This window comes from Gymnoscopelus microlampas (genome assembly GCF_963454915.1).
Source record: "Gymnoscopelus microlampas genome assembly, chromosome: 16".
Lineage (NCBI taxonomy): Eukaryota > Metazoa > Chordata > Actinopteri > Myctophiformes > Myctophidae > Gymnoscopelus > Gymnoscopelus microlampas.
Window position 1 is genome coordinate 46,312,459 of NC_139953.1, and position 25,647 is coordinate 46,338,105.

General features: G+C 40.5%; 2 protein-coding genes across 2 annotated transcripts in view; both read left to right on the forward strand.

The window, feature by feature from the left end:
- Positions 1-5,340: 5,340 nt before the first annotated feature.
- The window catches only part of LOC311063690 (E3 ubiquitin-protein ligase TRIM35-like), a 101,440-nt gene continuing 81,133 nt past the window's right edge, over positions 5,341-25,647 (forward strand). Inside the window, exon 1 of the mRNA XM_084083235.1 lies at positions 5,341-5,578. The gene's annotated coding sequence lies outside the window, so the exon portion shown is untranslated. The remainder of the gene's footprint in view (positions 5,579-25,647) is intronic.
- Positions 5,570-25,647, forward strand: part of LOC311063041 (E3 ubiquitin-protein ligase TRIM35-like) — a gene marked incomplete at its 3' end in the record, with an annotated part of 47,041 nt that continues 26,963 nt past the window's right edge. Inside the window, exons 1-4 of the mRNA XM_084082256.1 lie at positions 5,570-6,997; positions 11,638-11,762; positions 12,410-12,516; positions 12,952-13,124. Coding sequence (XP_083938382.1) covers positions 5,600-6,997; positions 11,638-11,762; positions 12,410-12,516; positions 12,952-13,124 — 1,803 coding nt within the window. The 5' untranslated portion in view covers positions 5,570-5,599. The remainder of the gene's footprint in view (positions 6,998-11,637; positions 11,763-12,409; positions 12,517-12,951; positions 13,125-25,647) is intronic.

Below are 25,647 nucleotides of genomic sequence, written 5' to 3' on the forward strand. Positions count from 1 at the left end.
AGCTACTAAAGTCCTTGGATATAGGAAAAAGAACCACAAGGAGTGGCTTACACCTGGCACTTGGGAGAAAATTGAGCAAAGGAAACAACTAAAGGCCAAGATGCTCAACACCAAGTCACTGAGGCTCCAGAAAAAGGCCCAAGAAACCTATACACTCAAGGATAAGGAGGTCAAAAAGAGCGCAAGGAATGACAAAAGAGCTTTTGTTGAGATGTTAGCTTGCAACGCAGAACAGGCAGCAGCAAGAGGTGAAATGAGTGTAGTGTATAAAATCACCAAACAACTCAGTGGAAAGAACATCAGACACTCTGCTCCTGTAAAAGATAAAGCTGGGAACAACCTCTTAACAGAGAGCGAACAGGCGGCAAGATGGGTGGAGCACTTCCGCGAAGTCCTCAACTGCCCTGAACCAGAACATCCTGCCACCCCAACATCTGCAGATAATACACTCAACATAAACACCAGCCCCCCAACTGAAACAGAAGTCAAGAGTGCCATCAAAGTAACAAAGAATGGGAAAGCCACAGGCAGTGATTCCATTCACGCTGAGATGCTAAAGGCTGACCTCAGCACCTCAGTCAAGATCCTCACAAACTTGTTCAGGAACATCTGGGACAAAAATGTCATCCCTGAAGACTGGTCCAAAGGTCTGATTGCCAAAGTTCCAAAGAAAGGAAATCTGCAGAACTGCAACAACTGGCGAGGCATCACATTGCTGTCCATACCATCTAAGGTCTTCTGCAGAATATTACTGGGCAGAATTGACATGGCGATTGACACCAAACTGAGGCAGGAACAGTCAGGCTTCAGGAAAGGAAGAGGGTGCACAGATCAAATATTCACAATAAGGAACATCATTGAGCAATGCCTGGAGTGGAACAGCCCATTATACATCAACTTCATAGATTTCCGGAAAGCTTTTGATAGCCTACACCGTGACACATTATGGAAGATCGTCCAATCCTATGGAGTCCCTCCAAAGATGACTGCACTGATAAGGATGTTTTACCATCAATTTGAGTGTAGTGTCATTGTCAACGGCAACCTCACGGAATGGTTCCCTGTGGAATCTGGTGTACGCCAGGGATGTATCATCTCCCCCATACTCTTCCTAATCGCCATTGACTGGACCATGCGAAATTCCATCTCAGACAAGCCCAGAGGTATCCAGTGGACTCTCTTCACCCAGCTAGAAGATCTCGATTATGCTGATGACCTAGCTGTTCTTTCAACCAATCACACCCACCTGCAAGAGAAGACTGATAGGACTGACAGATTTGCCAAACAGATCGGTTTGAACATGAACATCTCCAAAACCCAAGTGATGTGCATGAACTCAACACCACATGCACCAATCACCGTGGATGGTAACTCCCTTGACTATGTTGAGGAGTTCACATATCTGGGAAGTCTTCTCAGTAAGGACAATGCATGCAGCAGGGACATCAGTATAAGGCTCGGGAAAGCTTGCGGCACATTTGCAAGCCTCCAGACCATCTGGAAATCTAAGCAGTATAGCCTAAAAACTAAGATCCAACTGTATAACAGCAATGTTAAGTCAGTTTTGCTGTATGGCTCAGAATCCTGGCGAGTGGTTGAGAGTGACATGAAAAAGATAAATTCATTCCACAATGGGTGTCTCCGGAAGATATGTCGCATCTTTTGGCCAGACAAGATCTCGAACGAGGACCTGTACAAAATGACAAACTGTAGAAATGTGGTTCTGGAAATCAAACACAGACGGCTCAGATGGCTCGGACATGTCCTCCGAATGGATCAGAACAGCATCCCTAAAGTAGCCTTGAGATGGACCCCACCTGGAAAGCGGAAACAAGGGAGGCCAAAAACAACCTGGCAAAGAAGTGTGATCTCGGAGTTGAAGATGGCAAACCTAACATGGGGCGAGGCACAACATGCTGCACAGGATAGGACCAGATGGAAGCAGATAGTCGCAGCCTTATGTTCCACAGGGAACGAAGAGGATTAAGTAAGTAAGTATTAAAGTATTCAATCAATACAATCCTATTATCTGTTTTCTTTTCGTACAATAATAATAATAACAACAATAATAATAATAATTATGCATTTTATTTATAAAGTATATACAGTCTCAATAAAGTCACTTAAATGAGATGGGAGACTATCTGTTACTGATGTGTAATCTAATGGGACTGCATACCTGAAAATGAAAGTCTGACTCTAGAAACATGATCTGAAGTCCAGTTTCACCATCATTCTTTTACAGTCTCTATTCTCTCATTCAATGCGCGGTGCCCTTTAAGTGTTACGACAGTACTGATTTACGGCCGTTTTTAGGGCAGCCGTTCCTTCTCACAGCCAGCTATCTAAGCGTAGAGCCAGCTTTGGGTCAGATGGTTGTTGCCTGTGAGAGAAACATCAAGTGACTCTAAAGTATCTTCTGTGAGACTCTCTTCTGTTAGGTGAGCACTGAACATGTTGATTTAAGAGCTTTAACAGTATCTAATTTGTCATATGATATTGGCCTTAGATCAAGTCTATCGTAGATGTATTTGATCGATTTTGACATTTTCATATCTACGAGTCTTATAGCCCTGAAACATGACTGTCATACAAGCGTCATGTGAACCATGGCTACGAGTCTTAGTGACCCCCCCCCCAGCCTTTCCTAGAATGTCACCAGTAAAGCCCATATTCTTCAAACATGTACAAATGCAACATATAAGGTGCTTACCCGCTTGCCCCAAATGTTAACTATGTGTCCGGAGCATGTTTGTAATGTATTAGTCCATATCTCTCAATAAATTAGTGTTTTAATCCCGTCTGTGGCCGAACCCTCGTTTACTTCCTGTTTACATTGGGTGTAATTCCGGCTTTCACCGGATGCGCCCCATAATCACCGCCCATTGGGAACGTCCTACAGAATCGCCCACAGACGGGATTAAAACACTTCTTTATTGAACAATATGGACTAATACATTACACAAATACTCCGGACACCTAGTTAACATTTGGGGCAAGCGGGTAAGCACCTTATATTTTGCATCTGGACATGTTTGGAGAAATACAGGCTTTATTGGTGACATTCCAGGGTGGTCGCTAAGACTCGTGTCAAAATCGATAAAATACATCTACGATAGTCTTCATCTAAGGCTAATATGTAATATGTTATTTGATTTATGCTTAAAAGTTTTACAACTACATTGACGTTTATTATCATTCAACTGTAGTAGGCCAGTAGTTGCCAGTAGTTGTATTGTATAATACGAATCTTAGCCCTGGTCCAGAGTGTTAGTGAGTTCTCTCTAACGCTCTGCCAGTTGAGCAGCTCTGCTCATAGACCAACATTACACTGCCGTGAAAGGTCTCCGTCTTTAGTAAAAAATAAACAAAACTATTTAGCTACTCACCGAAACAAAGCCTGTTTTGTGTTGTTGAAAGTCGATATTCCAGGGTGGGAAGCCTCTCAGCACCCCACCTTCTCTGTATAATACACTTTTGGGGCAGAAAATAACATATGTACCGCCAGACGGAAATCATTTTATTTACTCCACTGCGCCCCCTACAGATCTGGTCGATTTTAAATGACCATTGAGCAGATCTATAGAGGGCGCAGTGGAGTAAATAAAATAATTGTACAGGGAAATAAAATACATTCTACAGTTAGTACAGCTACATGGTCTTTGTAATTATGTTGTCATGAGCTGCAGCACTGGTTACACAAACACTATTTTGAAAATCACCCAAGACTGTCATTTTATATATGACAGTCTTGTATCAAGGCTAGGTATAAATGAGTCACAGTGAAGCTATCAGTGTATGATATGAATAACTATTGAGTTGTGTGTTTGTCTGGAGGGAGTGATACCTGACACTTATTAAACCATTAGTTTGATCTAAGTGTGAAAACAAACCATAGCGTTGTCCCAGTTCTGTAGAAATAAACACAATGCTTGTCCTGTCAGTATATAATCAAATGCTTTCACAAAAATCCACTTTTGTCATGTTGTTATGACAGACTTACTGCCAGTAATAATCTCTGAATCTGCAGTATTGCATTTTTATAAAGTGTTGTTCTTGTTTTGTTGTGTTTTACACCTACACAATGGTGGAGTAACCAAGTAACTGAATTTACTCAGTACTGTATTCAAGTACAATGTTGAGGTACCTTGAGTATTTACATGTTCAGTTCTCTATACAGTACATCTACTTCTCTAAATCTCAGAGGAGAATATTGTGCTTTTAATTCCACTGCAGTCATTTAAAAACTTTATTATAACTACCTTATTTGCATGTATAATTATTTATACGTTTTATTACAATACATACACTAACCAATTAAAACCTATGTTATACTTCGGGTATTGAAAAATAGCAGATTTACAAGCTCACAATGTGTTGCTTCGAGTTATGAGCTTGTCGATCTCAAGTAAAAGTTTTAAAGCATTATTACTTGTGACAGTATTTCTACATTGTGGTATTGCTACTTTTACTCTTTAACTTTTTAGTATCAAGGCCCACTATGTACTATTGAGAGTGTACAAATGGAACCAAAAGGACCCTTACAGGTCCATTGGGTTCCATTTGTACACTCTCAGAGTTACAGACCTGTACAGGTCCATTTGGAACCCTCCCGAGTAACCCAGAGGTATGCAATACTGTATGTATGATTACATTTCTTTATACTTAAATAATGAAGGCCAATTTACTTGTTTTCAAATCTAGGAATGGTTAAAGGGAAGTGTTAAGGAATCAGACCGTTGAGAGGGAATGGTTCAAATCCTACAGGATCCCAACCCTACCTGAGACAACACAGTAAACACAGAGGTTAGTATTTACACTCCTCACTTGCCAAATACACCAGCTGTACAAGCTGACAACACCTTACCATGAACATGGAATATTGTCTTTTCTATTCTATTTAGAGTGACATCATCTGTGTCCATTCCTGATGCAGGACAGTGGATAGTTAGCATGGTTAATGCAAGGGACACTTTCCCCCATGGTGATCAATACAACTCTAATGCATATCAGATAGGGGCTTTCTAGTGTCCTCATTCACTTCATATCAAACCACTTATTTTTGCTTCTCCTTTTTTCCCTTTTACCTCATCAATGGTGTTCCTGAAGAACAATATACAGTTTAATAATAGGATGGGGGGGGTGTGGGATGCAAGCCATCAGACTCTTTAGTAGTGTTTGGTCTGTCATTTTTTTATATTGTAGGTTGACTATTTTAGATGTTTTTTTGTTAAACATGTTTTTTTTATTGATGTAACACCTTGATGAATAAAGTACTTACCAACCAGTGTACTTTGCAACAGGTGGTGTATCAAAGCTCCACTCCCTGCCAGACACCTGGGACGATTAGATTGACCTTCAGATCAAACACAACTTCCATTGAGGAGGACAGACTGTCTTTCCACATCAGCTACAGGAGGGGATACTGACCCAGACCACTGGAACCTGCTGCTGACTCTGTCAGCTGAATGGACTTTAACAACAACCACGATTCACAGTGAAAGTAAACTTCAGGGAACATTCTAGAGGAGGAAGTGTTACTACGACTGACTGACTTCCTGTATTGAGCAGAGTGTTTGTAGCTTCACTCAGAGACTAAATGGCTTCCACGTCATCTCTTCCAGTAGAGGATTTTTCCTGTCCTGTGTGTCGTGACATCTTTAAAGATCCTGTTCTCCTGTCATGTAGCCACAGCTTCTGTAATGCTTGTCTGCAGGAATGGTGGAGACAGAAGACAATAAAGCAATGTCCAGGTTGTAAGGAAATACATTCAACAGATCATCTACCCCGTAACCTGGCTCTGAAGAACCTGTGTGAGGCCTTCATACAGGAGAGACAGAGAGCTTCAAAACGTAAGAGAACTTCATCAGGGTCTGAGGATCTCTGCAGTCTGCATGCTGAGAAACTCAAACTGTTCTGTCTGGAATGTCAACAGCCAGTGTGTCTTGTGTGTCGAGATTCTAAAAAACACACCAACCACCGTTTCAGACCCATCGATGAAGCTGCTCTGGATCACAAGGAGGAAGTCCAGAAATCACTGAAGCCTTTACATGACAAACTGGAGGTCTTTGATAAAGTTAAAAAGAAAAGTGACCGAACAGCAAAACACATTAAGGTCCAGGCCCAGCACACAGAGAGGCAGATTAAGGAACAGTTTAAGAAGCTTCACCAGTTTCTACAAGAGGAAGAGGAGGCCAGCATCACTACACTGAGGGATGAAGAGCAGCAGAAGAGTCAGATGATGAAGGAGAAGATTGAGGGTCTACACAGAGACATATTAACCCTTTCAAACAACATCAGAGCCATAGAGGAGGAGCTAAGAGCTGAACACATCTCATTCCTGCAGAACTACAAGACCACAATGGAAAGAGTCCAGTTCACACTGCAGGACCCACAGCTGGTCTCAGGATCACTGATAGATGTTACCAAACACCTGGGCAACCTGACCTTCAGAGTCTGGAACAAGATGAAGGACATTGTCTCCTACACCCCTGTCATTCTGGACCCCAACACTGCCCATCCAGAATACACCCTGTCTGATGATCTGACCAGTGTGAGACATGGAGAAAGACAGAAGCTTCCTGACAACCCAGAGAGGTTTAACCACTGTGGCTTTGTCCTGGGTTCTGAGGGCTTTAACTCAGGGACTCACAGCTGGGATGTTGAGGTTGGAGACAATACAGCCTGGGAAGTGGGTTTGTTAGTGGAGTCTTACCAGAGGAAGGGAGAGGGAGGTGGTCAATCCTCGGGAATATGGTTATCTGATGGTAAGTACAGAGCAGAATCCTTAGGGTCAGACACTGATCTCTCATTGAAGCAGAATCCTCAGAGGATCAGAGTCCAGCTGGACTGGAATGAAGGAAAGCTGTCATTCTCTGATCCTGATACTAACACACACGTACACACCTTCACACACACTTTCACTGACACACTCTTTCCATACATTAGCACTTATGCTGATACTGTCCCTCTGAGGGTGTTACCTGGGAAGATCAGTGTAACTGTGGAACAATCCAGTTAGACATGATGATGATGATGATGATGATGAGACATTGAGAGTATTTAAAGGAGGATATTACTCATATAATTGTGTTGTGGTCAATGACAGTCACATTGACTGTTTTCTAACGCTGTGGTTCTCAAACCTTTTCATGTCAAGGACCCCCAAATGTATTTGGCCGCGGACCCCCATCTTAAAATATTTTGTGCCAGGGACCCCGATCCCATAGAAGAGAAGATTTATGTTAAAACAATGCAGAATTATTCATGGTTGATATTATGCTATTTGTGGTTCAAGGTACAAATACAAAAAAATCACAACAGACCAATATACCAATACTGTACTTTTTTATTTTCATTTGATCTATTATACAAGGAAAACAACACCAATATGTGTTTAAAAACTCTGACTTTTTACTTTTACTTTACTAAAAATGACTGATTTACTTTACTTTGTCCTGTGGTACCAAAGAATTAGAGAATAAATAAATGTAGTGAAAAGGATGGCTTCATTCAGCATTCTGACAGCAGCCGGGTTAAAACTTTTCCAAAACCTGGCAGTGGAACTCTTGATACTGCGGTAGGTCCCCTTGCCCGCTCATACACTCAAAGGGATGGATAAGGAGAAGGAAGGACATGGATGGAAAACTTTTTGTCGCTGTCGGGCAGAAACCTCTTATCTTAACTCTTTAAATTAACGCCTGACTTGATCATACTACAGCATCACTCAAAAGTAGCAGATCTACAAGCTCGAAGCGACGCGTTTGAGCTTTGTCGAGCTGCTACTTTCACTATGTTTCTATTTGAATTCTGAAAAGTAACAGTTTTGGACTTTATGAGGTTTCCACCCGACAGACGATTTACAGCATGTCGACAACATAATCTGTTCTCGTGAAGCTCTTTTCTGTGTCATTGACCCATAATATGTTTCTTCCATGTTTTCAGTTAAGTTACATTAAAATGTTCACGTCTGAAGGGTTTCATTAAAGTTGTTATAAGTATAACTGTAGTGTTAACTTTATCCTTTTACTAATTTCACCATCACACCATAATAATAATAATAATAATAATGCGAATTATAATAATAAAATAATAAAGTATGAAATCCATAATATTAATCCTCAAACCAACCAGGTAAATTATATTACTTTTCCTTATTCATATTTGCCTTGAAGATGGGTTTTAGAAATAATAATAATTATGTATATCCAGCATGGTCAGTACACCACTAGTAGTTTTGGCTCTGTGGGCAGGTGCCAAGTCCTGCTGGAAAAGGAAATCATCATCTCCATAAAGCTTGTCAACATACAGAAGCACAAAGTGCTCTAAAATATCCTGATAGATGTCTGTGTTGACTCTGGACACAGTGGATGACAACACCAGCAGATGACATGCACCTCAAATCATCACTGACACTCAATGCACACACATACTTATAAACTTTTTTAAATAGATTTCATAGCTTCATAGACTTGTTTGACAGCACTGTCACTGTGTAGTGTTGTGTTGGAATCACGTAAAGTTGTATTTTCAGACAATTAACCACTTAAACCCTCATACTTTTCGGCCAATGTAGAACAGGGATAGCAACTGGGTTGATGTTGTTACTGTAATGTAAAAAGAAAAAACAAAAAAAACGTTCCTATCACAAATATTTGGCGGGCCCCCCCGTACTAACTCTGAGGATCCCCTAGGGGTCCCGGACCCCTGTTGAAGACCATGTTAATACAATACAACTATAAACAGATCTACAGTGGTAGGTCTCGCCACTCTTCTGAAACGTTGACATCTTGTGGTCAGGTAGGACACCTAGTGGTTGACAAGAGGTATTGCATAAAACTGAATTATGTTGGGAGGTAGGTTTGAATTCCAGGTAGGATATGAAAGTTATGGATAACAAGTGACAAACACTATGCTTTCAATGCTTTCCGCTACCTCTCTGACATAACTCCCCCCCCCCCCCCCCTGAAACCTCTGACAGCAACACATACAGCATGAAACGTATTTGGACAACTAAAAGTAAGACTTGATTTAACTGCCATAATTATGATTTCATCTTATCTTAAGATTTGTATGATTAGTTTATATGTTGTATTTCTTGGAAAGTGTTTTTGTTTCGTTGCCACTGTGTGTGGGAAGAGTTTTTATAGTTCTGAATCTGCCCAGAACTAATAGTGTTTTGTTGTCAGGGCAGCCAGGGGGACACTGTTGGTGGTAGCACATATCCTCCATTAGAACAACAGATGAGGGAGTTTGAGGTTTGATGCGAGTTTGCGAGGTTAGTAGGAATGAGGTTTGTTTGTCTTTGAGCCTTGAGGGAGTGATATTTGACACTTATGAAACCATTAGCGTTTGATCTAAGTTAGCCCTGGATCAAGACGGTCGTAATGATGTGACCGTCTTGGAGTTTTTTTCAAAATAGTCTTTGCACTTTCTCCCTTTTTGGTCCGTACATCTACATAAACGTTCAGATGTCAAATATAAAATGCTGACCCTATGGCCACGGATGTTACAATACTTCACGGGCCCTCAGAAGTACCCGTATATTCCGTTTTGTTCAATAAAAAGCATTTTAATTCGATCGGTGGCCATTTTCTCATCGAGTTGTATAATGTATCAGAGCAAATACTGCAATACACCTCCCAACCAATAGGGTCGCGCAGTTGAAAGCATGGGGAGAAAATGGCCACCGACCAGATTACATTTATTTTTATTCAACAATACGTAAGATACGGGTACTTCTGAGGGCCCGTACACGATTGTAACATCCGTGGCCATGGGGTAAGCACTTTATATTTGAAATGTAAACGTTCATGTAGATACACGGATCAAAAAAGGCGAAGATGCAAAGAATATTTTTAACAAACTCCAAGACTCTTGTATGAAGGATAGATAAGTGTGAAAACAAACCATAGCGTTGTCCCAGTTCTGTAGAAATAAACACAATGCTTGTCCTGTCAGTATATAATCAATGGCTTTCACAAAAATCCACTTTTGTCATGTTGTTATGACAGACTTACTGCCATTAATAATCTCTGAATCTGCAGTATTGCTGTGTTTTACACCTACACAATGGTAGAGTAACCAAGTAACTGAATTTACTCAGTACTGTATTCAAGTACAATGTTGAGGTACCTTGAGTATTTACATGTTCAGTTCTCTATACAGTACATCTACTTCTCTAAATCTCAGAGGAGAATATTGTGCTTTTAATTCCACTACACTGTAATAAAAAAAAAAAACAACTATTATTTGACTACTTTGCAGATTTATTCATTTATTTGTATGCATTATTTCAAAACATTAACCAATTAAGCCCTATTTTATACATATTACCGATTTACCGATTTCACAACTCGTGGCACATTGTGAGCTTGTCAATCTGTTATTTTTTAAATGAGTGAAATGGGATATTTTGGAAAAGTATATTTTGCTGCCAATATTTTTGTACTTTTACTCAAGCCTGCCGACCTGAACGTTTTTTTTTATTGTACATAAATTATAGACAGTTATAGAAAATATTACAATTACTCAGTGATTACATTGTGAGAGTTGTTTTGAAGTTCATAATATTCTTTTATAGTTAAATATTGATCTCCTACCGTAGCAGAGTCCTCAATTATTGAATTATTGGGTCAGGAATGTGACAAAACAAAAACATTCAAGGCTTCATGGGTTGAGTAATTGATATAAATAAACTTTTGGTTGGTTGAACTATTCCTTTAATGCACACCTTCCAGCCTATCAGAAACAAGGATTCAAGTCTTAGAGAAGAACTGAGATATGTTATTTTTCCTGTGTTTGATTTAGAATCCTGTTCAACACAGCTGAACCTTACCGGACCACCTGAGACTAGGGTGGGATCCGGACCCCGGAGGAACCGGACCCAACATTGACCAACCGGACTGTCTTCATCACATTAGGGAGCGTTTCACACTGTCAGAGCTGGTATGTGGACTTCATGTCTGATATACAATTACAGTACCGCTGGTTGTCTAGGCCCGCTATGACTCTTGAGAGTGTACAAAAGGACCCTTACATTACATTACAGTGGTTCCATTTGTGTACACTCAGAGTTATAGACCTGAAAGGGTCCATTTGGAACCCACTCAAGTAACCCAGATATATGCAATACTGTATGTATGATTACATTTGTTTATACATTTCTTTAATGAAGACTGATTTATTTGTTTATTTTCAAATCTAGGAATGGTTAAAGGGAAGCGTTAAGGAATCAGACCGTTGAGAGGGAATGGTTCAAATCCTACAGGATCCCAACCCTACATGAGACAACACAGTAAACACAGAGGTTGGTATTTACACTCCTCACTTGCCAAATACACCAGATGTACAAGCTGACAACCCCTTACCATGGAAATCTTTCATTTCATTTTTAGAGTGACACAAGAGTGCCCATCCCTGATGCAGGACAGTGGATAGTTAGCATGGTTAATGCAAGGGGATGTGATGAAGGCATGGATGAGTGTCTCCATGCAGCAGTGTGTGATAGGCTGGGACGAAGGCGGTTAATGTTGGGAAGGTGGAAGAAGGCAGTTTTAGGGATCTTGTTGACATGGGACTAAATATGTTATATGTGTATTAGATTAAATGCAGATTTGTGTGTGTACTTTGCAACAGGTCTGTGGTGGTGTGTCCAAGCTCCGCCCCCTGCCAGACTCATCTGAGAGGATAACATTGACCTTCAGATCAAACACAACCTCCACTGAGGAGGACAGACTGTCTTTCCACATCAGCTACAGGAGGTAATACTGACCCAGACCACTGGAACCTGCTGCTGACTGAATGGACTTTAACAACAACCACGATTCACAGTGAAAGTAAACTTCAGGGAACATTCTAGAGGAGGGAGAGTTAATGAAGCCTTTACAGGTGAAACTGTAGGTATTTTATGAAGCTAAAACAGAAAGTGACCGAACAGCAAAACACTTTAAGGTCCAGGCCTGCGGCAAACAGTGAGGCAGACTGACTTCCTGTATTGATTGTTTGTAGCTTCATTCAGAGACTAAATGGCTTCCACGTCATTTCTTCCAGAAGAGGATTTTTCCTGTCCTGTGTGTCGTGACATCTTTAAAGATCCAGTTCTCCTGTCATGTAGCCACAGCTTCTGTAATGCTTGTCTGCAGGAATGGTGGAGACAGAAGACAATAAAGCAATGTCCAGTTTGTAAGGAGATACATTCAACAGATCATCTACCCCGTAACCTGGCTCTGAAGAACCTGTGTGAGGCCTTCATACAGGAGAGACAGAGAGCTTCAAAACGTAAGAGAACTTCATCAGAGTCTGAGGATATCTGCAGTCTGCATGCTGAGAAACTCAAACTGTTCTGTCTGGAATGTCAACAGCCAGTGTGTCTTGTGTGTCGAGATTCTAAAAAACACACCAACCACAGTTTCAGACCCATCGATGAAGCTGCTCTGGATCACAAGGAGGAAGTCCAGAAATCACTGAAGCCTTTACATGAGAAACTGGAGGTCTTTGATAAAGTTAAAAAGAAAAGTGACCAAACAGCAGAACACATTAAGGTCCAGGCCCAGCACACAGAGAGGCAGATTAAGGAACAGTTTAAGAAGCTTCACCAGTTTCTACAAGAGGAAGAGGAGGCCAGCATCACTACACTGAGGGAGGAAGAACAGCAGAAGAGTCAGATGATGAAGGAGAAGATTGAGGGTCTGAACAGAGACAGATTAACACTTTCAAACAACATCAGAGCCACAGAAGAGGAGCTGAGAGCTGAACACATCTCATTCCTGCAGAACTACAAGACCACAATGGAAAGAGTCCAGTTCACACTGCAGGACCCACAGTTGGTCTCTGGACCACTGATAGATGTCACCAAACACCTGAGCAACCTGACCTTCAGAGTCTGGGACAAGATGAAGGACATTGTCTCCTACACTCCTGTCATTCTGGACCCAACCACTGCCCATCCAGAATACATCCTGTCTGATGATCTGACCAGTGTGAGAGATGGAGAATGGCAGCAGCTTCCTGACAACCCAGAGAGGTTTGACTACTATGGCTGTGTCCTTGGTTCTTATTACGGAGCAGAATCCTCAGGGTCATTCACTGATCTCTCATTGAAGCAGAAACCTCAGAGGATCAGAGTCCAGCTGGACTGGAATGAAGGAAAGGTGTCATTCTCTGATCCTGATACTAACACACACATACACACCTTCACACACACTTTCACTGACAGCCTCTTTCCATACATTAGCACTTTTGATGATACTCTCTCTCTGAAGATGTTACCTGGGAAGATCAGTGTAACTGTGGAACAATGCAAGTAGACATGACTAAAGTTCCCACACCCACGCTTGTTTCACGGAATTAGCAACAGCTGCATTTTTTGGCAACCCGGGAGCCAGCGAACACAAAAACGCTAATAAACAGAAATGTATTTAAGTGAAAACAATGTGATACTCATTAGTTCACTTGTAATCAGACTTGTATAAATGATCATCTGACTCCTGAAGCGACCACCACCACTTACAGTATAAACTGTGAGGAGCCTATTGTGAGCGTGAACTGGAGGATGGGGGGCCCGTCCTGAATAGCCTGCATCAGGGCCCGCTGTTACTACGTTACACCACTGATCCTGACTGTTCCTTTGTGAACCTGTGTCTAATGATGTGATTCTCTGCCTGATCCCTGATTACATTAGTCTTCACTGTTTGATCTCCTGCTTCTGATCCTTGACTCTAATCTGGATTAAACCTTGATGTGAACTTTGAATTCCTGCCTGATGGTTTCTGTGTTCTACTGTCTGAGTCACATAAAGAGTTAATATTTATAACAAATATGTTGACTATCCAATTTATAGATGTTTTATTGTAAAAAGAGTCAAACGAATTCACTTGATGTTATCCCTCCTCTATGATGACTGATGTCAGTAATATCACATTAACTGTATGAAACTATACTCTTTTTCATTCAGTGATTATGCGGGTTATTTAACTTTGATAAATAGCCTGCATTTTGGTACTACTATATCAATTAATAATTCCAGTATATTCTCTATTCAGTTACGACTTATTATCACTTATCACGTTTTGACCTGCCTAGTGACAGGCAAGACTTTGGTGTCAACTTGGCCTCAGTCATAACTTCATAATGTCACCATTCAAAATAATGTATTAGCTGTTGAAAGAGAACAAGTTGATTCACCAAATTCAGTCATGGGCCAAGTGACTAAAACAACTAACTGACTTACCAGAAAACACAGCAGAAATATATGAATATGTCCTGTTGCTACTGTTAAAGTTCACTGTAAAAGAGTTGACATTATTTATTTCTATATTGTACAGATCAGTTTTAATTGTCTTGAAGATGAAAGGCAGAGTGACAAGACTAGTGATGATGTCACCAAGAGACACATACTGGAGCTGCTCCATAGATGGTTAATGGAACATTATGATATAATAATGTAACATTAGAACACTATGATATAATAATGGAACATTCTCTAGAATCCGTCCATGGTGATCTTGCTATGAACTCTTTAAAAAAAATACTCATGTGTATGTAATATAACAATTTTATATAAAGCTCATATAATGTTAATGCTCTGCTTTTCAGTTGAAGGAGACAGTTGGAGACACGATTCAATAGTTTGAATAGCACATTATGAATATTGTTTTAGTGTGTATTTTGCATGTAACTTGAAATGCTAAACACACTCATGGCCCTATATATAGACTCAAAGTAACTGTGGCTGTAAAATACAATCAGTAAAACAAATAAAATCCACACACTAGTTCTCAGCACCACTATTGTTCTATTGCTGCTTTCATCAATTTGATCTAGTTGTCCTTCCTTCCTCACTGTAGTAATAGCATGTTAACAGTAAGGATGGTTTCCCATGCATGTCCACTAGATGTCACTATTGACTATATTATCAACCTAGAAAGCTGTACATGAACAATGTGAGAGTTAAACAGTAATGGTCATGTTTCTTGTAGACATGATACCTGTGGACAGCAGGTAATAGTAGACATGACATGCAGTGTAACATCATGTATCAAAGCCTTAGAAAAACAGAGAGAGAGAGAGAGGGGGGGGGAAACAAGAACATGACCCAGAAAACTGAGCGTTTCAACCAATAAATGATCCTTTAATTAGAACACACCAAGCTGTGCTTGTTGTTTATTCACTGAGAGAAAGTAAAACACTACAACCACTTTTATTTTCAGGATTATTTCTTACCTGTATTTATACCAAGCTCATGGAAGCAATGTCATTGGGCATCCAGGTATCAATCAACTCTAGTCTACATAGCAGGTTCTGACAGGGGGTGGGACTAAAAAAAAGCAGGAAGGAAGACAGTCTGAGAGAGAGAGAGAGAGAAACAGGTGAAAACAGAGATGTTTATAAATTCAATAATCTGGTAAATGAAGAGCTAGGGATTAATAATATCAGTGTGGATATATCAGCATGTTTATGTGTTTAGAGCTGGGTTTTCACTCAGTATTTCTACCATAACCAGCTGACATTGATAACTACAAGATGGACTGTGTCTGGTCAACTAACACACTAGCCTGGAGGAGAAGAGAGTGTGTGAGACATTTGAACACATTTCTGAGTGAGTATGGACGCTATCTGAGAACTTTAATAACATGGACATATAGTGGTGGAAAAAGTACTTGCATTCTTTACTTAAGTAAAAGTATCAATACTGCAATGTGGAAGTACTCTGTTACAAGTAAAAGTCTGGAATTAAAAATGTACTTGAGTAGAATATACATAAAGTACATAAGTAAAAGTACTCATTATGCAGAATGGCCCATTTCACAAGTTCAAAATGTATAAAATTATTTTGAAAATAGCCGATCTACAAGCTCACAATGCGTCGCATCGCGACACATTGTGAGCTTGTAGATCTGCTATTTTCAAATGACCGAAATATATATAGGGCTGGGTAATGTACGTTTAGTAATAATAATTAAAATCTACAAAGTAACTCGTAACTAAAGTTTTCAAATAATTGTAGTGGAGAAAAAGTACAATATTTGCCTCTGAGATGTAGAAGTAAAAGTATTGAAAATGGGAACAAATCCTCAAAAGTGTACTTAAGTACAGTACTTGAGTAAATGTACTTAGTTACTTTACACCACTGACACTCTGTTTCTCTCTCCACCCTCTGCCACTCAGGTTGAAGAGCCTCGCTGCATGTCTGGCTGACATCTCAGTGGATGTCTTGTCTTCTCACCACCTTCACTAGTTAAGACCGGGAACGCATCTCTGTAACCACTTTAAAACATCATTTTATACTTTGGCTATTCAAAAATAGCAGATCTACAAGCTCATTGCGCGGCACTATAAGCTTGTAGATCTACTATTTTTCTTTAATCATGAAAATGTGTGCACATCTTTGAATATATATATATTTTAAAACAAACAGTTGTAACTCAAATCTTTGCTTTTGGGGGATCCCTGGAACAACATATTTTGAGAAAGGGGTCCGCGGCCAAATACATATAATGTTGGGGGTCCTTGACATGAAACAGTTTGAGAACCACTGATTTATAGCAACATATGTTTTTTTTTAAACAGACATTTGTAGAATCCCCCAGAAGCAAAGATTTTAGTTAAAAATGTTTGCTGTAAAAAATATGTATTCAAAGATTGATTTTTTTTAAAATAGCCAAAGTATAAGATAATGATTAAAGTGGTTAAAATCTAAAATGACAGACGCTTTCCAGGACTAAATGGGTTAAACTGAACCCAGACAAGACCGAGCTTCTCTTCTTCCCAGTTAAGTCCTGCCCCATGTAGGATCTCACTAATTATTTCCATAGACAACTTCTGTGGCTTCTGTTGGTGTTGTCGTGTTGACAGTCAGCTCTCATTCAAGGCACACGTTGCAGCGGCCACTCCATCCTGTTGGTTTACACTCTATAACATTGGAAGGATCAGACCCTTCCTCACCCAGGAGTCAGCCCAGCTCCTTATCCTGGCTTCAGTCATATCAAAACTTGACTACTGTAACTCGCTCCTTACTGGCGTCACGGCATGTGCACTTAAGCCCCATCAAATAAAGCATGCCTGGTCTTCAACTCGTTTTCAGGTCTCCCCCCTTTCAGCTTCCTCCATTGGCTCCCAGTTGCTGCCTGCACCGAGTACAAAACACTGATGCTGGCCTACAAAGCAACCAAAGTCAAGCTGTCAGACCTTCCCTAAAACATCCGGGACAACGCTCCACATGTCCCAGACTCTTCTCCCTTCTGGCTCCCAAACTGTGGAATGAACTCCCCATTGCAGTTAGAACTGCAGACTCACTCCCAATGTCCCGTCATAATCTTGTGGTTCTCAAACTGTGGGTCCCCACATGATTTTGGTAGTTTAATACCTACAAAAAAAATTAAAGAAAAGAAACCATTACTCCATCAACATTAATCAACAAACTATATAAAATCTGGTCAAATTGTCAAATAATATAAGAAAGAAGCAAACATTTTGAAAATAGCCGATCTACAAGCTCACAGCGCCTCACGTTGTGAGCTTGTAGATCGGCGTTGCGAGTGCGAGACGTTGTGAGCTTGTATATCTGCTATATTCACAATATTTGTCCTTGGAACCGAGTCAAACTAAATTTAATGTCTCAACTAAGTGCTCGTCAGTGTGGGGGGTGCCCAGTTCAAATATGATTATTTTTGGGGGACCCCAGTTCAAATATGATTATTTTGGGAGGTTCCCTGTTCAAATATGATTCTTTTGGGGGGTCACGGCCTGAAAAGGTTGAGAACCACTGGACTAACACACTAGCCTGGAGGAGAAAAGAGCATGAGACCCTTCCACGTTCTGTTCCATTGATGCTAGTGACTGACCTAGATATGACAACCATGCAGACACACCCTGGTCATTTGTTCTCATGTGTTTGTTACTTAGGCTGTTTTTTCTCGACCACAACGTTAAAACGTTTAATTTAGATAGCATGTTATTTAGACAGATACTAGGTTCAGTGTTTACCTGGTATCCTATACAGATGTGCCACTTCAAAACTTCACACGTTACTGTTCTTTCCCTGAAAGTGCCCTGAAAAGGCATGTTTTCCTCCCTGTTCTGCCCTTAAAAACGCACTGTTTTGCCCCTGAAAAGACGTTGTCACTCCTCAACACTACCAGCAGAGGTGCTCACGTTCAGAGAATCGGTGAACACTAACTAAAAGAGAGAGAGTGAGAGATAGAGAGAGAGAGATGTGGGGACAGACCAGATAGACAGACAGAGACAGACAGACAGACAGACAGACAGACAGACAGACAGACAGACAGACAGACAGGGATTGAGAGAGAAAGGGAGACAGACAGAGAGAGGTGGGGCAGACAGACAGACAGACAGACAGACAGACAGACAGACAGACAGACAGGGATTGAGAGAGAAAGGGAGACAGACAGAGAGAGGGGGGGCAGACAGACAGACAGACAGGGATTGAGAGAGAAAGGGAGACAGACAGAGAGAGGGGGGGCAGACAGACAGACAGACAGACAGACAGACAGAGAGGGGAGATTTACCTTTTAGATTTATAATGTAAAATCTATGTCAATTTAACTCTGAGAGTGTACAAATGGAACCAAATGGACCCCAACGGGTCCATTTGGTTCCATTTGTACACTCTCAGAGTTACAGACCCATACGGGTCCATTTGGTGCCTAATCTATCATTTAGCTGGGGACCCCCTGGAACTCCCTCAAGGACCCCTGGGGGTCCCCGGATCCCACTTTGAGAACCAATGATATAGAGGAGAGAAGAGGAGAAGAGAGGAGAGGAACACTGTTCTTCTCCTGACATGCAAATTAACTGGTTTAACACCTTGGCCAGGGTCTTTTGTTTGTCTCTAGCCAAACTTCACGTCATCACAATGGACTCAGGAGCGGAGTTGTGCCTTCCCCCCACACACACCCAAGAACACTTTTATTTTGCAGTTTGTTTTCATTAGATTTTTAAGTGGATTTGCTAGTTTCGTCTTTAGTTCGTGAAAAGGCCTAGTTTTAGTTGAGTTTTTAGAATTAGTTTCAGTGTTAATTTTACTTGTGTTATTGTGAGGGTATTCAGGGGCAATATTCAACAAACTCAGAATAGTGAAAATGGCAGATCTACAAGCTCACAACACGTTGCATTGCTACAACTGCTGTTGTCATTGGCTGCGTAGAGAGAGAGAGAGAGAGAGAGAGAGAGAGAGAGAGAGAGAAAGAGAGTGAATGACTTAAATCAGGGGTCTTCGGCAGGAGGTCCGAGACCCCTAGAGGGTCCTCAGAGTTACTGCCAGGGGTCCGGCAGTAACGTGTGGTTCCACAGAGGTACTGTAGGGTGGAGGGGAACCTGATAGCAGAGTTCCTCTGAATACTGTAGTGTAGGCTACACAGTATATAGTAGGGGCTGCTAAGTGAAAAATCGATACGCGGCGGATAAAAGCACCAAATTTGATACAGATGTCCCTTGGGTCATCCTAAAACATCCTAGAAGGGGTGCCCAAAAAAATCTTAAACAGGAAGTGAGTTATGGACAAAATCCAAAATGGTCACCTAAACTGTTGACCGTTGACTCAAAAGACACCAAAAGAATATGCAAAAAGCATAAAATGTGGCACACATGTCCCTTAGGTCATCCTAAGACATCCTAGAAGGGGTGCCCAAAAAAATCTGAAACAGGAAGTGAGTTATTGACCAAATTGAAAATGGCCGCCTAGTGTTGTCGATTGACTCAAAAGACAACTAAAGAATCTCCAAAAAGCATAAGATTTGGCAAACATGTCCCTTGGGTCATCCTAAGACATCCTAGAAGGGGTGCCCAAAAAGTCTTCAACAGGAAGTGAGTTATTGACAAAATTGAAAATGGCCGCCTACAGTGTTGGCGATTGGCTCAAAAAGCCTATAGAATCTCCAAAAAGCATACAATTTGGCATATATGTCCCTTGGGTCATCCTAACACATCCTAGAAGGGGTGCTCAAAATAATCTGAAACAGGAAGTGAGTTATTGACTAAATTGAAAATGGCCGCCTACAGTGTGAAAGATGATGCAAGATACCTATAGAATCTCATAAAAGCATGAAATGTGGTACAAATGTCCCTTGGGTGATCTGAACGCATCCTACAAGGGGTGCCCAAAGAGGTTTTAAACAGGAAGTGACCGCCTAAAGCAGTTGACACAAAAGAAAACATAAAGGGACGTCATAAAAGTGTACCATTTGGTACGTACATTGAGTGCTTCTTAATATATCTTAGAAGGGGTTATTTATTTGTTTGTTTGCTTGTTTATTAAACTTTTTAGGAAGGGACCATGTTGAAGAAATTCTAAATGGCTGTTTAAACAGTTGACCACGGCAGTCTGCATATTATGCAGACTCAATATGACAGGTTATGCAGTGCATAACCTGCCGTATTTTGTAGTCTACCTTCTGTTTTCATTTCTACAACATCTTATTTATTTTACTCTGCATCGAACAGAAGGGCTCAGCTTTGCAGCCACACTTGAGTTCTCTACCAACTTTGGCAGCCTCTGGCAAGAGTGTCCATAAAGGTGTCCACGAATCAGCGACTTTAATCCATCCATATTTGCCAGGAGATGGTAGAGATTGCATAGCTTTCAGGCTTCTGGACCAAATGCCAGATTGGCAAACTGCTCGATTTGAATGTTGTAGCAGTGCAGCCTGTGGGGGAGGAGTGTTTTCCATTGAGAGACTATTACAACTTTTTTTGGGCACCCCTTAAGATGCATTCAGATCACCCATGGGACATTTGTACCAAATGTCATGCTTTTATGAGATTATTTTTTACGAGTGTCTTTTGCATCATCTGTCAACACTGTACACTGTTAGTCAAAAACTCACTTCCTGTTTCACATCATTTCAGGCACCCCTTCTAGGATGTCTTAGGATGACCCAAGGGACATGTATGCCAAATTGTATGCTTTTATGAGATTCTTTAGTTGTCTGTTGAGTCAATCGACAACACTGTAGGCGGTCATTTTCAATTTTGTCAATAACTCACTTCCTGTTTAATATTTTTTTGGGCACCCCTTCTGGGATGTCTTGGGATGACCCAAGGGACATGTATGCCAAATTGTATGCTTTTATGAGATTCTTTAGTTGTCTTTTGAGTCAATCGATAACAGTGTAGGCGGTCATTTTAAAATTTGTCAATAACTCACTTCCTGTTTAAGATTTTTTTGGGCACCCCTTCTAGGATGTCTTAGGATGATCAAAGGGACATGTGTGCCAAATTGTATGCTTTTATGAGATTCTTTAGTTGTCTTTTGAGTCAATCGACAACACTAGGCGGCCATTTTCAATTTCGTCAATAACTCACTTCCTGTGTCAGATTCCTTTGAGCACCCCTTCTAGGATGTCTTAGGATGACCCAAGGGACATGTGTGCCAAATTTTATGCTTTTTGGAGATTATTTTGGTGTCTTTTGAGTCAACGGTCAACAGTTTAGGTGGCCATTTTGAATTTGTCCATAACTCACTTCCTGTTTAAGATTTTTTTGGGCACCCCTTCTAGGATGTTTTAGGATGACCCAAGGGACATCTGTATCAAATTTGGTGCTTTTATCCGCCGCGTAACGATTTGGCCATTTTTTGTGGTTAGCAGCCCCTACTAATATCATTAACATAACCGGTTTTGCTAGCAGGTTCCCCTCCCCCCTACAGTCTGTCTGTCTCACACACACACACACACACACACACACACACACACACACACACACACACACACACACACACACACACACACACACACACACACACACACACACACACACACACACACACACACACACACACACACACGCGCGATGTGCAGTGTTTGAAAACTTTAGTTACTTTGTAGATTTTGATTATTATTACAAAACATACATTAACCATTAACCTTATATAAACGTTGTCTATTTATCTGTTATTGTCGATTTTTGTTTATAAATATTTTTCCTTTACAATTTAACTATATATTTTTAGGGGCATGTCATGTGGTCTACCTGCACAGCCTTTGTGATCTACTGGCAGCAGCTAAGCTAGTGTCCCTTAACAAAGAGAAGAGAGTACATTTCTCTTAACAATGTTACCAGTTAGGTGAAATGTTCTTCTCTTTAATGGAGAAAACCACCGATTTTAACTTTGAACTATGTCATTAATATACCTTAGAGTTGTTGTGTAGAGTTGTATTGTATTTGTATTGTTGATGTTTTGTCAATGAAGAAAAATAAATAAAAATAAGGAGAAGATTCTCTTTGGCTTGCAGAGTACATCTTAATGGTGTCACTGATGTGATGAACCCACAATACATTTTTATTTCCACACAACAACTCTAAGGTATATTAATGACATAGTTCAAAGTTGAAAATGGGTGGTATTCCCCTTGGTTGTCTTATTTTGTACATAATATAGTTTTACCTTGTGTGTGTGTGTGTGTGTGTGTGTGTGTGTGTGTGTGTGTGTGTGTGTGTGTGTGTGTGTGTGTGTGTGTGTGTGTGTGTGTGTGTGTGTGTGTGTGTGTGTGTGTGTGTGTGTGTGTGTGTGTGTGTGTTGTGTGTACATGTATCTTGTGTTTTATTTTTATTTGCATCTGTTCAATATTGCATGTTTATTATGTATTCTGTGAGTAAAAAAAATATATCAATTCTACCTTTTCATTGTTTATCATTACTATTACTCTTGTTGCTGCCCTTATAATACCTGTGACTGCTTAGCAGTCACATGTATATTCTGCCCTGTTTGTTGTAAAATAAAAGGTAAAACTGATTCTGACTTGCCTAATATTATAGGTGGCCAGTAGCCGCAAATTGCAACACTAGATTTTTTTTTAATTTGACGAATCTAGGGTTGCAATAACTCCCATAAAATCTCTACAGTGGATTTTTAGGAAACAAACACTTGCAGATAGAAAGAGGATAATTCAAGCTTTCCATAGAGCCGCAATGTTGGTGAGTTTAACGTCGATTAATACAATCAGATAGCAAACCCCTTTTTTTGCATTGGCTGCCTATGGGAGGTATTGCAACCCTAGATTCAACACATTTAAAAATCTTGTGTTGCAATTTGCAGTTAGGTGGCCAGTGTCATGAAGAGGTAATTTTGATTTCCTCATTCACACTCTGTTCAAGAGGTGAATGGCTGAAGCAACTTTACATATCAAAAGCCCCCCAAAGAGTTGACTACTGAAAGTGACTATCAGCCTGCCTGACCCCCCCCCCCCCCCTCTTTGTCTGTCTGCCTGCCCTGTCTGTCTGCCCTGTCTTGTCTTGTCTGTCTGTCTGCCCCCTCTGTCTGCCTGCCCCCTCTTGTCTGCCCCGTCTGTCTGTCTGCCTGCCCCCTGTCTGTCTGTCTGTCTGTCTGCTTGCCCCTGTCTGTCTGTCTGTCTGTCTGTCTGTCTGTCTGTCTGTCTGTCTGTCTGTCTGTCTGTCTGTCTGTCTGTCTGTCTGTCGGTCTGTCTGCTTGGCCTGTCTGTCTGTCTGTCTGTCTGACGGTCTGTCTGCTTGCCCCCTCTGATTGTGTCCCTGTCCCCCTCTCTCACTCCCTCTCCCTCTCTTTCTCTCTCATTAAAATCAAATATGCTTTATAGGCATGACAAGCATTCTTATATAGCCAAAGCGTTACATACAGTATGACACTAAATAATAATACATATTCAGAATAAGAAAAATAATACAAGGGAACAAGGAAAAAAATATCAAAATGAATATTATAGAGAGAGAGAGAGAACTTGTAAACTTGCTACCCCTTGTGGCAGCAAAGGGAATCATAGATTTCAAAATAATTCAGCATTTTAAATGCCCTTCTTTGTCCCTCTTATTGCCCTGGGAATCCCCTGAAAATGTACTGTCTTGCCGATGGCAGGACATGTGAAGTTTTGAAGTGGCACATCTGTACTTTGTAGTGACTTTTTTTTTCACCATTGTGTCACTACCGAAACGAAAGTTTGTCACTACCGAAACGAAAGTTAAATCCGAAAAAATCACTAAGTGTGGAGGCCAAAATCTTCCCCCCAAAAACCTGTTAGGAGTACGTTTCAGGCAATTTAGAGTTGATTGGTAATTTTCGTTTCGGTAAAATGTATTTTACCGAAACGAAAGTTAAATCCGAAAAAATCACTAAGTGTGGAGGCCAAAATTGTCCCCCCAAAAACCTGTTAGGAGTACGTTTCAGGCAATTTAGAGTTGATTGGTAATTTTCGTTTCGGTAAAATGTATTTTACCGAAAATTTATTTTACGTTTCAGGCAATTTAGAGTTGATTGGTAGTACTTTGTAGTGACTTTTTTTTTTCACCATTGTGTCACTACCGAAACGAAAGTTTGTCACTACCGAAACGAAAGTTAAATCCGAAAAAATCACTAAGTGTGGAGGCCAAAATCGTCCCCCCAAAAACCTGTTAGGAGTACGTTTCAGGCAATTTAGAGTTGATTGGTAATTTCCGTTTCGGTAAAATTTATTTTACCGAAACGAAAGTTAAATCCGAAAAAATCACTAAGTGTAGATGCCAAAATCGTCCCCCCAAAAACCTGTTAGGAGTACGTTTCAGGCAATTTAGAGTTGATTGGTATTACTTTGTAGTGACTTTTTTTTTTTCACCATTGTGTCACTACCGAAACGAAAGTTTGTCACTACCGAAACGAAAGTTAAATCCGAAAAAATCACTAAGTGTGGAGGCCAAAATCGTCCCCCCAAAAACCTGTTAGGAGTACGTTTCAGGCAATTTAGAGTTGATTGGTAGTACTTTGTAGTGACTTTTGTTTTTTCACCATTGTGTCACTACCGAAACGAAAGTTTGTCACTAACGAAACGAAAGTTAAATCCGAAAAAATCACTAAGTGTGGAGGCCAAAATCGTCCCCCCAAAAACCTGTTAGGAGTACGTTTCAGGCAATTTAGAGTTGATTGGTAATTTTCTTTTCGGTAAAATTTATTTTACCGAAACGAAAGTTAAATCCGAAGTGTGGAGGCCAAAATCGTCCCCCCAAAAACCTGTTAGGAGTACGTTTCAGGCAATTTAGAGTTGATTGGTAATTTCCGTTTCGGTAAAATTTATTTTACCGAAACGAAAGTTAAATCCGAAAAAATCACTAAGTGTAGATGCCAAAATTGTCCCCCCAAAAACCTGTTAGGAGTACGTTTCAGGCAATTTAGAGTTGATTGGTATTACTTTGTAGTGACTTTTTTTTTTTCACCATTGTGTCACTACCGAAACGAAAGTTTGTCACTACCGAAACGAAAGTTAAATCCGAAAAAATCACTAAGTGTGGAGGCCAAAATCGTCCCCCCAAAAACCTGTTAGGAGTACGTTTCAGGCAATTTAGAGTTGATTGGTAGTACTTTGTAGTGACTTTTGTTTTTTCACCATTGTGTCACTACCGAAACGAAAGTTTGTCACTAACGAAACGAAAGTTAAATCCGAAAAAATCACTAAGTGTGGAGGCCAAAATCGTCCCCCCAAAAACCTGTTAGGAGTACGTTTCAGGCAATTTAGAGTTGATTGGTAATTTTCGTTTCGGTAAAATTTATTTTACCGAAACGAAAGTTAAATCCGAAAAAATCACTAAGTGTAGATGCCAAAATCGTCCCCCCAAAAACCTGTTAGGAGTACGTTTCAGGCAATTTAGAGTTGATTGGTAGTACTCTGTAGTGACTTTTGTTTTTTCACC